The sequence below is a fragment of the Nanorana parkeri genome, unplaced genomic scaffold, assembly GCF_000935625.1.
Source record: "Nanorana parkeri isolate BGI_ZX_2015 unplaced genomic scaffold, ASM93562v1 scaffold1777, whole genome shotgun sequence".
Taxonomy (NCBI): Eukaryota; Metazoa; Chordata; class Amphibia; order Anura; family Dicroglossidae; genus Nanorana; species Nanorana parkeri.
The window spans coordinates 37,231-54,630 of NW_017308045.1; the positions used below are offsets into that span (position 1 = coordinate 37,231).

Sequence of the window (17,400 nt, forward strand, 5' to 3'; positions counted from 1 at the left end):
CATGCATGTAACTTGAGCAATGTATACTCAAAAATGCCCAATTGTATTAAAAAATACATTGGGGGGGAATTTATCAAAAATGGAGCAGATCAGCTTCTCTCTTTCATTTTAAAATCTTACCTGAGCAAACTGAAGATAGATGCTGATTGGTTGCCATGGGCAACTGCTTCAGATTCAGTTTTCTCCAGTTTTTATAAATCCCCCCCCCAATGTATATATGAATATCTTCTCCATAATGGATTCATTAGTAGGAGCATTCTAAAGTTAAAGATACACAGAAGACTATAGGAAATGTAGCAACTGGTGACAGAACTCCTCGATCCTTGGCCTTATATATTTTAACCAGTTGACATCCGCGGTGTTAAACCCCCTTCCCATAGAAAATAAACTTATACTAAAATGTAAGGAAAAATATATGAAGCTTTTCTGTAACCCAAGTGCTACTACTGTTTATGTCATCTTTTCTCCTCATCTTTTCTTCTTACCTGAAGATTTGGCCTACTGTGGCCCACAACAACTACTGCAGCAGCCAGTGCACGCTTACTTAGAGTACTTATGTCTCATACTTGGACAGGGCGGGCCACCTTGCTGTGCCAGCACTAGTGTATTACACAGGAAATTCCTGAGCGTTCTATACAATTTTTTTTTTTTTATTGCTTCTTCTCAGCAAGTTCCCATCCAGAATATCCAAAACAAATACCATTCATCTGAATAAGAGGAAGTTATTTATCACAAACATCTTAGGCATGGAACAGAATCGTGTTGTGCTCCCCTGAGGGAGAATTCAGTGACGGGTAGTACTAGTCTGAGGCACTCGTAGCATGATATGATGATGTAAGAATGCAGCAGTGTGATTGTTTTTGGTATGGGTGAATAATTACATGCTACTCACTGGTAATTACACCTGTTCAAAAAAAAAAAAAAGAAACCTCAAAAGACAAGCAAGGCATTAGACCTATATTTCAACAGACAAAAGAAGATAACCAAATGCGTTATAGCTGTACAGACTGTCCATATACAGAACAACTTTTTATATATGTATGAATTTGCCTTTAAACCCTTGTTAGATTTATAACCCTGCCAACAACTAACACAGCGGGCAACAATTTTTGATGCCAAGAGACAGAATCAGATTTATTTAAAGATTGGTTTTTGACACTTTTTCTCCCTGACCCCAACCCTTGTCATAAATACTGGTCCATCACCCAGGGCTGTTTTCTCTTATTTCTACACGTTTGGATCATACTAAGGAAGGAAAGGAATACAAGAGAAATCAAGGCAGAAGGAAAATGGAAGGGACTGGAATATTTTTTTAAAGTTATATTAAACCTTTGCATTTATTTATTTTTTAAGCAGAGGAGGTCCATGCTTACATTATCCGATTCTTCCTCTTAAAAATGGTCTCTTTCTTTCTCCCGTAGCTCCGCCCAAAGCACTGCCCCCCCCCACACCCCAACCTGTTTGCGGGCATCTCCTTCAACTAGCTGGCTGCTGAGGAGACACCCGTGTGTGTATGTTCCAGGCTGTGAACCCGCGTCTAGCTGTGCGCATCCACAGACAAAGATAGCGCCCGGCATTTTTCATCGTCCTAGACTTCAGCTTTAAATAAGCACTGGCTTGTGCTTTTGAACTGTACATCTGTATAAAGTGTCAAGTTTTAGAATTTACATGTAAAATGTGGTAAAATGCAATGGTGCATTTTAGGAAACCTTCAAACATTTGAAAGATAGTATCTACAGTAACCTGGATGTTAATAAATTTGGACAAGGACAAGCCTTGCAGTCTTTGTCTTTCCCAAGAATTCTATTAAACTGTTATATTTCCACAGTATGAACCATTCTGGTTACATACAGTTTACTCATCCTTTCCATATACTCTGTGATGCTCCGTGACTAATAATAGTTGTGCAGAACATATATCGTAACACTAAACTCCAGCTGCTAAACACATTAGAAGAACTTTTTCCAAGGGTATATTCGTCTACTGCTGTGAAACGTAAGTAAACATTGGCAAGTATTGTTCTGAGAAGGAACACTATTTGGGGTTTCCTAATATTCCTTTTTAGAATTTCTTTAAATTCCAGCATTTCAGTCGAAAAAAAAAAAAAAATATACCAAGGATTAAGAGTGAACACCAAAAGAAATGATCTACTTTGGCAAGATAAAAATCTATCTTATTATGTAATTAGAAAGCCATTACACGTAAGGCCTTTCCAACCAATTCAGTGTTGTACAATGGTCTTGTTATTAGTTAACACTTGTGCTACGGTATCTGTAGAGCTCATAAATTTGAAAGACAAAGTTTGTGAACCCGTGGGAATTTTCTGTATGTATGTGTATGTCCTAAAGTGTTTGCATCAGATCTTCACCTTAGGCATAATAATAATTACAGTCTTAATGTACAGACTATAGGCACCTTTACCATGCAACTTTACTAACCACACATTTTAAACAATGATGGTTTTTGCTGGAAAAAAATATGTGAAGCTCTAGGATAATGATACGATAAGAAGAGGGTATTGCAATCAGTGGGAGTATCCCTACCCTAAAAAAAAAAAAAGAAAAAAAGCACAAGATGTGATAGAGAACCCTTGGGAAGCAAGAAAAGGAGCTTCAGGAATCTCTTGAGTTTGTTTCATGGTGTTCTGTTCGTGGAAGACGAATGAATGGCTTAGGGTCCAATAAAACCAGCTGGATGTTCCACCCTGTTTCTACAATAATGATCAATCAACGAAACGAAAGTTGAACTCAACTCTGTACTAGAAAGGTGCAACACTATTTTTTAAGTAAATTACCCAAAACAAACACCACAAACTGATCATGCCAACAATGAAGCATCATGAACATCTTGTTTTGAGGCTGCTTTGCTGCCTCATGACCTGGACAGTTTGTGATCATAGAAAGAACATTTTATTCAAAATTGTATAGTGAAATTTAGCTGCAACATGTCAGTGTAGCTGTACAGCAACTAAAGTTTGGAAGGAAGTTAGAGATTAAGCAAGACAATACTCTGAAACACAGGAGAAAATCAACAAAGGAAAAGTCTTAAAACGTTAGCATCTCGGAATGGCCCAGAAACCAGATCTCAACCCATTCAAGGTAATGTGGCTTGAACTGAATACAAATGTTCACACAAAGATTGCCAAAAATATCAACATGCTAAAAAGTGGTCTGACATTCCACCTAAACATTGAGCATGCCAGATCAGCACTAAAGGACATGTGTCGTTAGAGGATATTGCTGCTATAGAAGGTTTTACCAGTTACTTAAGGTAAGTGGTTTATTCTTGCCTAGACTGTTAAGGTTTTAAAAATGTGTTCAAAAAAGACATTAAACTAATAGTACACAAACAGCTCTATTCTTTCAAGTGACACTAAACTCAGGAGTTATATCTTGAAAATGCATTCAGATACCAAAACTTTTAACAAAAACTGTATCTTATTTGTGTATCAATTCATGCTGACACTGTCCTTCCTTCTGGAGGCTGGCTACTTTTGTTCTCCATGGTCTCTGCGTGTGTTGTAAATTAGTCACCGCTCCAAGCGCACTCCTGTAATGGACTACAATCTCATGTTTAGTTATCTCATTTGTATTGAGATTGTAGTCCATTACAGGAGTGCGCTTGGAGCGGTGACTAATTTACAACCCACACAGGGAGCATGGAGAACAAAAGTAGCCACCCTCCAGAAGGAAGGACCGTGTCAGCATGAATTCAGAGATGATTTGAGGATCTACAGCTGAGTGATACACAATTAAGATACAGTTTTGTTAATAGTTAATATACTTGAATGGATTTTTAAGATGTAACTCCTGAGTTTAGTGTCACTTTAAGCAAACTAGGTTCTCAACTATTGTGACTTAGTTGAATACCATGCTACATCTAAAGAGCCGATATTGCCAGCACCCAGGTAATTTCAACTTGCGATTGTAGATATGCATTATTGAGTATATCTGTACTATATCTAAAAAAAAAAGACTGTTTGGCAGTAATGTCGGTCTGCTGCGTATAATCACACTATCTAAAGCCAGCTTTTCCAATAGTGGTTTTCTAGGACTGAAGGGAGAAATCTGATATAACAAAAGCAGAGAAGACTAAGTACAGAAGAGCCTATGCAGATTTTCAGTTTAGAAAACAGTGAAACCAAAAATGATGGAAAGTAAAAAACACAAAAAGAGAACTGCAAAGCATTATACCTTCAAAGTATAATACACAGCTACCACTGTTAGGCTTAGGGTAAAAAATTACTCAGCTCATTGCCATATGAATTTGTGTACAACAACAGCAGTTTTAGAATGTTCAGCAATAGAAATCTACCAGCCTGACATTAAAGCATATCTACGTGTAAATCCAAAAACAAAAATCTAATATATAGCAGCGTACCTGTCTTTATATGCAGGCTGCATTAGTTTTCATTTTCAGAATGCAGCAAGTACAGAAAATACCTGTAAATCTTGCAAGCTTTTATTTTTGAGTAACCAAACCAACCTAATTTTCACTTGTTCATTACTGCCACATAACCACTCCAGCCCTAATCATATTAGCAAAAAAAAAGATTGTATATGTAAATAGCATTTTGAGTCATACATATTCTCTCATGTGCAGACGCAACTGTATTTTCTAGGGACAAAAACTGCCAAGCTGGTCCTTATGCAGCATGCAGAAGCCAACCTATCGGTCTGTCTGTCAGATTGATCCAGCCAAGGACAAAACACAAGCTGGAAGCCGAAAATTATAGATGTGAGTGTTAATTTATGGCAACCCACAATGACAGAACTGCTGCTTACAAGGAAATTGATAGCCCTGTCATATGTTTAAATCCACAAAAAGGCCTTGGAAACTGACATCTCATTTACTTTTTTTCCCCTTTTAGCACTAGTGTACCAGATTTAATTACACACGGTCTGTTTTACTGCACTATGTCTAGTACCTCGGAGTAGTAAATAATGGAAAACATTTTCTAACAAACAGTCTACAAAAATCTACTGCGAACCATGTTGTATGTATGTTCTGACACCATATTTTGGCTTTCTCTTAAGACTGTTTATAGTATTTCACTACAGGCTTTTAAGTCATCTCTGAAAAATGTGGAATTTGATCATCCAAGGCTACAACAGACACTAAAACTGTGATTTAATGCTGAACTCCAGGAAACCAGCTGAATATACAATTGAGATACATACACCTATCAGCCATAACATTATTACCATCCGCCTAATATTGAGTAGATCCTGCTTTTGCTGCCAAGGCAGCCCTGGGGCTTGGACTCTACTAGATATCTAAAGGCATGCTGTGGTATCTGGACCAAGCAGTCAGTAGCAGATCCTTTAAGTCCAGTTGCAAGGAGGGGCCTTCATGGTTTGGACTTGTTTGTCCAGCACATCCCACAGATGCTTGATTGGATTGAGATCTGGAGAATTTGGAAGCCAATAAACACCTCAAACTCATTGTTGTGTTCTTCAAACCATTCTCAAAACATTTTTGCAGTTTGGCAGGGTGCATTATCCTGCTGAAAGAAGCCACTGCCATTAGGGAATACCCTTTTCATGAATGGGTGTACTTGATCAGCAACACTGTTTAGTTAAGTGGTACATGTTAAAGTAACATTCACAATAATGGCAGGACCCGAGGTTTCCAGCAGAACATTGCCAAAAGAATCACACTGCCTTCACTGGCTTGCCTTCTTCTCATAGTGCCATCTCTTCCCCATGTAAGCAACGAACACGCACCCAGCCATCCACATGATGTGATTCATCAGACCAGGCCACCTTCTTCCATTACTTAATGGTCCAGTTCTGATGCTCACATGACCATTGTATGCTCTTTTGGGGGTGGATAGTGGTCAACATGGGCACCTTTACCGGTCTGCGGTAAGAGTGTGGTGCACTAGGGACAAATCCTGAGCACTATATACGTGTGATTCCACATTTGTGTATATTTGAACATGTAATATAAGATTGAACTTTTCCTAGGATTACTATTTATGAGAAGATTCATTGTGAACACTTTTTTGATTGCATTGTTACCTAGAAACCCATGGCAGACACTGCAACCAAGGAGGTGAACTCTCTTTCCCCTGGTTAAGTTAAGGAATAGCACTTGGTGACCTACCCATCCAAGCCTGCTGATTATATAATAAAGGAACAGTGCCACATTGAAGAGGTCACTCCTGTGCTCTTTGCTTCTATGACAAAAAATAATCTTTAAAGGTGGATCTGCATTGTTATCAAATGCATTTGTCTTACCTGTCATCAATCTTTGGGCTTCATAGGGTTCCATGTAGCCATTGTTTTCAGTTATGACACCTTTTTTCTTCTGTTCGTTTTTAGCATCGAAGGGATCAGAGTAGTCATCAGCAATCACAACCTGAAAGAAAAAAAATAGTACTTATTATATAATGTTTACTAATGAGTTACAGAAACTGTGTTAGAACAACTGCACACCTAGGGACTCCAAAAGTATTGCTGCTGCAATCAGAAAAAAAAAATCCAAAAGGATAGCATAAAAATATGAGAGTTTCTAATTTGACTTGTTTTTTTTAAGTGCATGTTATGGGGCTGTCATCCTTATCCTCACCAACCACATGCTACTTCCAGCACAGTAAACAGCTGCAATGAAGATTGAATGAGAGAAAGCCCAGGAGCAGAACCTTCAAAAATTTAAATCCAGCAATAAAACAATATTCTGATATATTCACACTAATAAAAGAAGATTAAAGGCCAACTAACTTTAATGGTTTTGGGTCAATTTTAGTTTACTTTTTTAAACTACTTCTTCCACTCTCCATATATGCAATCTTTGTTTTATGAAGAAAAAAAAAAAGAATTCAACAATACATCTCTAACTGAAACCTCAGAAGAAGAAAAGGGATATGTTACATATAAAACAGAAGAAAACACTGTAAAAACAGCACCGCTGTCTGGAAAATAAAAAAGATTTATATGCAGTATTTCCTTTTTCCTGGATTGAAAAATAAATTAAATAAGTCCTGATCAAAACAAAGAAACAATGTAAAAACTGCCATACATGATCAGGGCTATATAGGGCTGATGTAAACAGGCATTTGCATGCATCAGAACCATACAAGTCAATGTGAGTCTAAAGGCAGCACTGATTGGAGAGCTCAGAAGGAAGTCAGAAGCAGCTTAGAAGGAACTCAGAAGCATCTGAAAAGGTGAAAGTAGGTATGCTGTGTTGGTCTTACTACAAGCTACTAAACTACACAAGACCTAAAAGCGACTTAGAGCTTTCATGGGGAAACAATCTGTCTCTTTGATGGCCTGACAGACCCATATATTAAACAATGAACCAGTTCCTCTTGTCTGTAGTGTAATTATTACACTAACTCCAGCAAAGCAAATGTATAGCTAACTTAAACAAAGGATTCTTAAAGTTCTTAACAGCTGTTGGAGCCACTGCCCTAAAATACTGCTATCCATACAAATGTAGATTTTAAGTGATAACGTGAATATTGCAGTCCATTCTTACAGAGGTACATTTTTGCCAAAAAATAATCACAGAGGCAGAGCAGGGACACTCAACTTTTTTTATCCTTGCTTTCTGTTTTCTACCATTTATCACCAATTACCATGAGCGTGACAAGGTTGCTTATTGAAACAACTAGCAGATCAACTCTTAATACCTTTACCATCACTGAGCACACTAAAGCCAAGTATACACGGTATGAATTTCGGCCAGTTTCTGAGGAACCAGATGAAATTCACACAGTGGGTGCTGCTGTCGGCACCCTTCCATCTGGTATCTCTCGATCAGCTTATTTGTTTTCCAACCAGCACCTTCAATCAGCTGCTAGCTCTGTTTAGGTATCCCGACAGTGGCGGCAGGCACTGTTGGAATACAGAGCAAACAGCGGGGGATTTGTCCATCAATTCTTGTAAGCGCTGACTGAGGAATCTGTTATATTTTCTGCATTCAGCCTGCAGTTTGAACGAAGAAAATATAAGCAAGTATACCTGGCTTAAAAGGAGAACTATGAGGTGAGTGAAAATCACTCATCCTCATAGTTCGAGCCGACGTGTGACAATGAAACTGTCACACGTCGGCTCAAAGATCGGGAAGTGAGCGAACACATACGGTCGCTCGCTCACTTCTCAATCATCTCCCTGCAGAGAGCCGTGACTGTCAGTCACCACTCTCCACAGGGATCCCCGCTCCGATCCTCCAGCACTGACAGGAGGAACAGACGGGGAGGGGGCGGGTACAGCTGGCTCTGCCTCAAGATAGGCAGAGCCAGCTGTCACTCACGCAGCTGGGTGGATCTCGACAGCATTGTCGGTATCCGTCCCGGCTGCGGCGGTCTCAGCATACCGCGAGCTGTAGCTTACGGTTATACTGAGCTTTGAGTCACGAGAGGAGGTTGGTATATGTCCTCCCGTGACCCTTAAGAGAACAATGGGGCAAAACACTTACCCCATAGTTCTCTTTTATGGCCCACATAATTTAGCAAACAGGCTACCAGTGGTTTAGCAACAGTAGCTACAATGGACACAACAATGTCTGGTTGACCCCTTAGCCCTACATAACTGCTTACTAAACATCCCTTTCCCAACATGTTTTTTCTTTCCTTTCCAAAGCTGGCTGTAAACTGGTAGATTTTCATATGCACATTCATAGGAATAATCTTGTCTGAACACTCGATAAAGCCATTGGAAGTCTTGTAGAAACTTGTACAACATTTTTGGTTGATTTTAACATTTGATTCTGGAATAAAAGAGTTTCCTAAACAAAAATGAGAATTTCATTTGTTTGTTGGAAAAAATGTCCATCCTGCTCCTTTGTTTCTTGGTCACTATAGCTGAAAACGATCATCAATTTGACCTGTTAAAAAGTTAAAACGAATGTTCCAAAAAACTATTTTTTCAAACAAAATTCTACCGTGTACGGCCAGCTTTACTTTCCAACCACAGACAGGGGTTAAGTATAGTGTAATGCCAGGGCTCAAGCACAGGGGCAAGTAGAAGTGCCTCCAAAATCAGTGCCACTCTCACTACAAAAAATACATCACTGCTCTACAGAATATAACACAAGGAAATATGGCACAATCTAAATAAAGAAAAATGAGAAGTGGGGATGAAGGGAAGAAAAAAAAACTAAAAATGAAACAAACAAGACTTAGGCCCCGTTCACACCAGGGTGGTTGCGGATCAGCGTGGTTTCTGCACAGATTCTAAAAGGGCCGCTTTGAGTGTTTTTAATTGCGTTTCAGCGCTGAAACGCAATTACAAACGCCCATTTAAGCACAGTTCCTTTGAAAACTTTATGGAAACCGCACTGATCAGCACAGCAAAAAAGGGTCAGGGACCAATTCGGGCGGGAGGCGGTTCGCAATGTATGGGATTGTTCATGTCAGCGGATCTGCGTGGCCAAATCCTCATGAACGGGGGCCTCACTATTAAATTCAATATCCTGCACAGCGATCATGAAAATCTGTGCATTTAAAAATAATATACAATGCTTGGCTGTCTTCAATCAATACTATACAACCCTCGACTTAAAACATGGCGCCTTGTACTCATGTCTGCTATAGCTTGTCTGCTCTTCCTGTTAAAATAACAAAACGTCAATACCCAACTCATTAGATTTTATAGTGGAGTATTTTTCTCTTTTTACCATGACAGTTTTCCACCTGCCTGACATGGTTTTCTTTTACAATTACAGATATATTAACTTCACGTGGATTAAATGCTAATAACCACTGGGACTCATGCATCCCCGTGTGCCCCTGGCAACTCCAACAGAAACCTGAATTTCTTACTACATTTTACTGGCACTGGCTTTTCCTTTAAACCCACAGACCCTTCCAGCTAATAAAAGTATTATTACATTTGGTAACAGCAAAGTATGTTAACACTGATGAAAATAGCAGTGCCTTTGGCTACATTCAAATAACGTCTGCACACAAAACACAAAGGATTTCAACATTTTCTATGGTTAGTCAGGTTGGGAAAACTGTAAAACAAGAGGAGTTCTAGAAAGCTCATGTCTATAGGTTTATAAAGGAGTAACAGAGCAATCTGCACTCTTATCTTACAACCCTGTGGTTTAAGACACTATTTGCCTGGAGTTTGTACAATATGCGCTCCCTGCGTCTGCATGGGAGAGCCTCTTGTTACTGCCTACAATCCTTGGACTCTTTCGGTTTCAATATGGCTTTGCTGCTTCTCTTTCACACAAGAGACTATTAGGTAATACACTGCTGACCACCAGGAATTTCACTCTCTTTGGAAGGACTTCCTCACGCTTCCTGTTGTGGCTTATAGACAGGAAGTGAAGGAAAATCGGCCCAATAGGACACAGATGGGAAAAAAAACGCCGATAATGGTTATATTCCTTCCTTACTCAATCCAAAACTAAAAAAACAAAAAGTTGAGGCTTCAATTCAACTTTAGCAGAGATGGCTATCTTTCATCAAGTTAGCAGTGAGTTATGGCACTGCTCCTACTCCAACATTTGCGGTGATATGCATTACATGTGGTGCAATTGTAATTTTCCCATGTAGGGGCATCCAACGTGTGTTTGCGATTGTACATGTACGTGGGGGTGAGGCACTTTACTAAAACATTTTTGTGGTCTTTTTTTTACGTCACTTGTATTTTTAAACTTTTTGGGGGGTTTTTCTACTCAAAGCAGAAAATGTTGTTATTAACTCTTGCAGTGGGGCTACCCCCGCACTGCAAGGGTTAAGTGCTTGTTTTTGTCTAGGTGCTAAAATAAACAAAAAGTTATGCTCACCCGATCCTCAAAGCCAGCTTGCTCTTAAACTGGTAACTGGAGTCTCTCTCCTCCTCCACTCCAGCGGTCTAAGGATCCTGAGTCATCACGTTCCATACACTGTGTATAGGATGTGAGGACACCGAGGGACACACCGTCACTGCAGCGGTTAGGGAGAAAGGCTTCAGGAAGCGAAGTAGCAGTCAGCTGGCTTTGTTGTTCAGGAGTGCATATTTTTTTTTTTTTTTTTAGCACCGAGACAAAAACAAGCACTTAACCCTTACAGTGCGGGGGTAGCCCCATTGCAAGGGTTAAAAATATTTTTGCCCAGAGTTCTGCTTTAGCTTTATTGCTATCATATATCACAAACATTCTGGAGCCTGAATACGCCTGGGAAAACCTGACAGATAAAATAGTTCCAAAATTGCCTGTAAGCACTCATGCGTGAATGTCGGTTCAAGGTACCCATAGACATGAGACGACGGTCCCCAATCCAACCACCTATATATGGATTCTGGGGTTGATATAGTGAGTTGGCACTATGAGTAGGCCATGGAGGTGTTTGCAGTCTACCTCCCGCAACCTTCTGCTTGCACTAATGTAAAGAGAGTCGTCCCAAGTCAGCTAATAAACACAGCGATCTTTCAAACGTTGTTAACAAAAGAACAGTTTTTATTTTTGGATCACGCAAATAACAATGAACTAAAAAAAATTATACATTTAAAACATACATAATATTTCAAACAGTCATCAGTATAGAATTCTAAACCAGCATAATGCAATGATATGATTCAAATACCTACACATTGTAAACATCAAAGCGTGGGCCATACTACCTATATTTGTACATGATAAATGCTCTTTAGCAATCAACACTGCTAGGGTCATTTCAATGCTTTCAGCAGCAACAACTTGTCACCTTTAGTAAACCAGGACAACAGGTATATCTCCATCCTGAGTTTGCTAAGAGAGCAGTTTTGTTTGTAAAGGCTTAATGCCTTTGCTTAGCTAATGAAAAACTAAACAAAGAACTTTCGAAAGTCAAGAGATGCGAGATAATGGCTAAAAAGAATAAACGGCCCACACAATTTTTTTTTTTTTCACAGATAGAAAAAAAAAAAGAGCAATGTAAACAGTACTTTTCTAGTAGGGCCCAAAGGCCGCTGAATTGCCTTTTAATGAAGATTTCCACCTAGGATATTACACACACAACAAAGGCTCAATTAACAGCAATGCTGTTGTGTTATAAATGGAGGCTATTGTTGATTACAAAATTGCATAGCTGCACTAGTGACAAGTGGAGATTAATGACCCTCTGGTAAGCTATAAAATACTGTCTTTTGTACTGTAATATTCATTTCCTGCACGTAAGAGCATATGAAGGACAATTTCCAAGAAAATTAGAACTCTCCTGTTTAAGGTCCCTCTGCACAACCACAAAGAGAACTCTCCTTCTACAGCAAATACCACCCTGACCCCCTGGCCTACTGCAGCACTTGGTGGACTGCATTCTTTATTACAGCATATATAGATATATACACACATACACACACACACACATATACATGCTTTGAATTGTCACATGCAGACACTTTTTGTTTGATATCAGCTATTGATTTACTTAAGGTAGTTTTTTCCAGCTTGCATCATAAGGCCACTAAATTCCCGTGTGAATCTACACAAGCGTTTTAAGACATATTTTATTCATCAACAGAGGACAGATATGCAATATATGTCATGCAACTAAGACCTCGTTCACGCATGAGCTGAGCGTCGTTGGTCTTTCTCAGCCTTTTTTTTTTTTTTTTAGCTTTTGTACCAGTGTGTTTGCTTGTTTGTTCATGTGTTTCAGATTTCAGGCTTTTCTTGAATTATTTTAGCCTTTTTTTATATTATTTTACTAGGCAAGAACATGCATTAAAAATGAACATTACGGGTGTTTTTCAGGTGCTCCCAGTAAAGTCTATTGTTGCAAAAATGCGTGAATATGCCCTCAACCTCCAAGTGACGCTGCGCTCAGGTGTGAATGGGCACCATTGAATATAATGGAAATCCTAGTTAAACAATGAAGTGAAATTTAAATCGCTCAGGTGCGAATGGGGTGTTTTAGGCCCCAATCACACTGCCATTATTCGGGCCGTACATGTCCGTGCACGCCCATATCGGGCCGCCCCTGGAAGGGAAAGGTGCTGCGTGTAGCAGCCTGTTCCTCCCTATGGGAGGACACAGCCGTGCGCACCCCCGAACTGCACATCTGTGCGCGTCCGGGTGCCCGTACTCGGATGCAGATAGTACTCATACGCTGTCATACAGGTGTGCGTATGACAGCGCATGGCCGCGTCCTCCCATAGGGAAGAACAGGCTGCTGCGTGTAATCACACACACAACACCTGTCACTCCCAGAAACGCCACATGGATGTGTACGGCCAGAGTTAACGCAGTGTGAATGAGGCCTCAAGGTGACCTGGCATTAGCTGATATTGTTTTGTCCAACTTTCTGAAACTCCAAATGACTTTCTTATAAAAGAAATTTAGTTATATTGTTAAATAATGATGTGTCTACTACACTACTAAAAAAAAAAACAGCTAGTTGCTCCAATGGAAAACTAACAACTCCTTACATAGCATAGTCCAATCCTTCCTCACTCTGGCAGCACTCAAATAAATACATTCTTGGATCAGTGTTCTGCAATGTATTTTTTATCAGCTCTTCTCAAGGGGAAAGCACTCAGTTTAATTAGTCCATCCTTGTAACAGAGGTCCTCTGTGCCCTTAATTCATTTAGTTGCTCTTCTCTGCATCCTTTCCAGTAAAAATCACACCTTTGGCCTAAACTAAACTATATATTCAAGACGTGGCTGCACAAATGCTTTGTAAAGTCTTTTATATGTCTCTCTCTCTTGAGACTATCATTTAACAGTAGAGTTTTATTCTAGCTTTAGAAGATGCAGACAATGAAAGGCAAACGGAGGATAATCTAAAAGTCTTATAGGTAATTTCTAAATCCTCAGATTCCTTTCATCATCAGATAACACACTGAGAATCCCAGTCCTATCTAACGTCAACACACAAGGGTTGATTTACTGAAGGCAAAGAGATTGTTCGCTTTGCAACGGAATTTTTCAGGTGAAGCTCTTATGGCTACTACCATCCAATCATGTCCAAGCAAAAATATATTTTTTAATATATATATATTTTCCATGATTGAGTATTTTTTGCAAAGTGACTTTCCACCACATCACTAAGCAAAGGAAAAAGTCTCCTACAACATGAACAGCTTATTTGTCTATAATAAATCAACCCCATATGGTCCAGTTTGACAACCACTATTATGTGTATTGCCAATATGCATATTCCACCCAACATGTCAGCAACAGAGAACTAAAAAGGTATGAAGACTTGTAAAACAGTCAACTCCGGTCACTTACACCGATCTGAAAACTACCAGACATTACTACATTGTGGAACTAATATACATAAACTCATGCCTATAAAAAAAAAAAACATTTGTCATTTTAATGTAGCCTTTTATAAACCAACACTGCTGTTTTGACCAACCTGTGAAAGGTCCAGGTCACATGTTCTATGCACAGATTCAAAAGAGCATAAACATTCCACATTAAGGCAAAAAATATTTACTGTGAAAATAAACGTTAGCAATATAGGCTTCATTGCTTCACAGGCGCCTGTATTCCCCATAATATAAACATGCATAAAATCTATGTTATGGGCACATCAGATAAAATACAGGCTTGGACAGAAGTAGCCATGGACTGCGGCCTCCCAACGGCATTTAGTGTTCCTGTGAAGTCACCTTTTACACAAGAAAGACCCACCGATAGTCAGGGTTTAGCATACCAACCTGACTATATGCTGCCTGTTCGTTCTAAGCTTAGCTCTTTTTTACAAGACGAGCAAAGCACAGTGTAATGTTGTGTGACCTACTACTTCAAAACAAAAGGCTCATAGCTACTTCCTTTTACTTGGACAGTTTGTAAGACCAAGTTTTCTTCTGGTAAACTCCTCTCAAGTGTGTAAAACAATATGTAAAACAATTAGGATAACCTTGGTAAGACGAATGCTGCGATGTATGCACATAAGAACATTCACAATTTTTTAATTTTTTTAGGGTCAAATTATGTCCTTACCTAAAACTAGGGATGCACCGATACCGGTTTTTCGGTATCAAGTACTGATAATTTTTTCCGGTACTCGCCAATACCGATATCAGAAGTCCTATTAAGGAAACCAGGTGGCATGTAATGACTCGCCACTCGGCTTTCTGATTAGTCGACAAGCAGGGTGGCGTGTAAAGACTCACCACCAGGGCTTCCTGATCAGCAGGGAAGTGTCTCCATGCTCCCTCGTCACTTGGTGACGAGGAAGCATGGAGCCGGCTTTCTGGCCAATCAGGAAGCCGGGTGCCGTGTAATGACGCCTTGCCCTGCTACCTGACTAGTCGAGAAGCTGGCCAATGAGTCATTACACGGCACCCGGCTTCCTGATTGGCCAGGAAGCCAGCTCCATGCTTCCTCACCACCAAGTGACGAGGGAGCATAGAGAAGGCATCCCAGTAATCAGGAAGCTGGGCAGCGTGTAATGACTCGCTGCCCGGTTTCCTATTACCGGAAGCTCAAGTATAGGGCTAGGCATCGGAACATTTGGGCAAGTACTTGCTAAATATTCGGTACTGGTGCATCCCTACCTAAAACCTCAACCTCCAGGCAGTAATAATCTTAACCCTTGCAGTGGGCTAGTCAGTGAGGCTATTTCCCCTCTGCTCCGGTGGTCTAAGGTCCTGTAAGTCAGTGTATTGGATATGAGGAGCAGTCTATCAGCCAGCCAGTTTATTGAATAAAAGATCACCAGCACTCACAAAGTTCAGGCGGGTATATCTTTGTTACTTTCATTCCTAGATGGAAACAAGCACTTAACTCTTGCAGTGCGGGGGTAGCCCCACTGCAAGGGTTGCGATTATTTCTGCCTGGAGTTCTTTTTTAACACTACCTTTTTTCCTTTTATTGCTGCATCAAGTTGCAAATATTCCAGTTAACATACCCTTAGCCCCCCTTCACAGTGCACATGCGTATATGTGTGCTTTGTGCATCACATATAATAGAGCCCATTCATTTCAATGGGCTGACCTACGCATAACAATCACACCAGAGATGTCCCTGTAGCTTTTTTTCAAAAACGGGCTGCACAAAAAAGCATGGCAGTTTGTTGCAATACATTTTGGTGGAATTGTATGCACCTGAAAAGGGCATAGAGCCGTAAGGTGTGTTGGAGTGCCATTTACAATGAATGGCACCACAGCGCATGAGAACACGCATCTTTGTGAATATTGCTGCAGTGCACAGATGTGAATGGGGGCTAATACTTGCACAGTCTGTTGTATGCGGCTATTCACAGATCTGTTACCATTGCAAATCTAAAGGGCAATTAAAATGTTTCTCAACGGTTATTCTCACAGGATTATGAAAACTGTTTTGCACAAGACAAACAATGATTAAACGCATAAGCCTACATATGTTTTTTTCTAATGTATTTAATATCATTTTAAGGTTAAACGTTTTTTTTAGAATGTAAGCTCTCACAAGCTGGGCCCTCCTAACCCTCTTGCATGGAATTGTATTGTAAGTGTACTGCTGGCCACTGGCGGAACTACCAGGGTCGCAATTGCGACCGAGCCCTGGCGTTCTGCCTGTTAGGGGGGGCCCAGAGAGGAAGACGAGCCCCCCCTGAGATAGTGCCGCTCCTTCCCCGCCGCTCTGCCACCCGCAGCATGTACGGGCGGCTGTGCGGGGATGGTGAGGCTGTCACTTGTCCAGCAGAATGTGCTGCAGACACCACATTCTGCTGTGTGAGGACCATCTCCCCTTAGTCCCACCCCCTGGCTGCCGAGACGCGGAAAAAGGTCCTGCATGAGAGTCAGGTAAGTCTGGATCGGGAGGGGGGAGAGGGAAAGGTTGGGGAAGCTGGTGGTATTCTGCATTGCTGTTTTTTTTATTATTATGTATTGCTGGCACTTGTAGTCCTGCATAGCTGGTGGTATTCTGCATTGCTGTATAATGATTATGCAGCAATGAAGAATAGCACCAGCTATGCAGGACTACAAGTCCCGAACTACAAGTCCCAGCAATACATTATATTTTTGAGTAGGGATGCGCCAGTCAGTGCCAATACTGAGCATTTTCACGAGTACTCATACTCGTGAAAATGCCCCTATACTAAAACACAGATACCGGTGTTCTGTCGAGAACGGCAACCTAGTCGAATTTGCTGACCTCAGCATCTGCGCTTGTTGCGCACAGAACAGTATTATCGAGGATACAGCGATTTAAACAAAATACTTTGTCAATAAATCCCTAATTGTGACCGTTAATAATATGCCATCCATAATTTACTGCCATCCATCACTTACTGCCATGGACGGCATATTATTAACGGTCACAATTAGCGATTTAAAACAAAATACTTTGTAAATAAATGCCGGCTTCCTCGTTAATCCCATCTCTGCGCAGATACAGATACTGGGTCGCCGTTCTCCACAGAACACCAGCACTAAATTTTTAAACTGAAGTGGCTGCCTGAGATCCCACGCTTGCTGGGGACCTTGGCAGCCTTCCTGTTATCCACACGGTGCCATGGCGGTGGGGGGTTGGGGGGGGG

The 17,400-nt window shown here is 40.5% G+C and overlaps 1 protein-coding gene across 1 annotated transcript in view; it reads right to left on the minus strand.

Moving 5' to 3' along the window:
• Positions 1-1,601: 1,601 nt before the first annotated feature.
• The window catches only part of LOC108799651 (SH2 domain-containing adapter protein B-like), an 86,309-nt gene continuing 70,510 nt past the window's right edge, over positions 1,602-17,400 (minus strand). The window contains exons 2-4 of the mRNA XM_018571546.1: positions 6,243-6,363; positions 4,016-4,018; positions 1,602-1,630 (exon numbers count right to left, since the gene is read on the minus strand). Of these exons, the coding sequence (XP_018427048.1) occupies positions 1,602-1,630; positions 4,016-4,018; positions 6,243-6,363 (153 nt within the window). The remainder of the gene's footprint in view (positions 1,631-4,015; positions 4,019-6,242; positions 6,364-17,400) is intronic.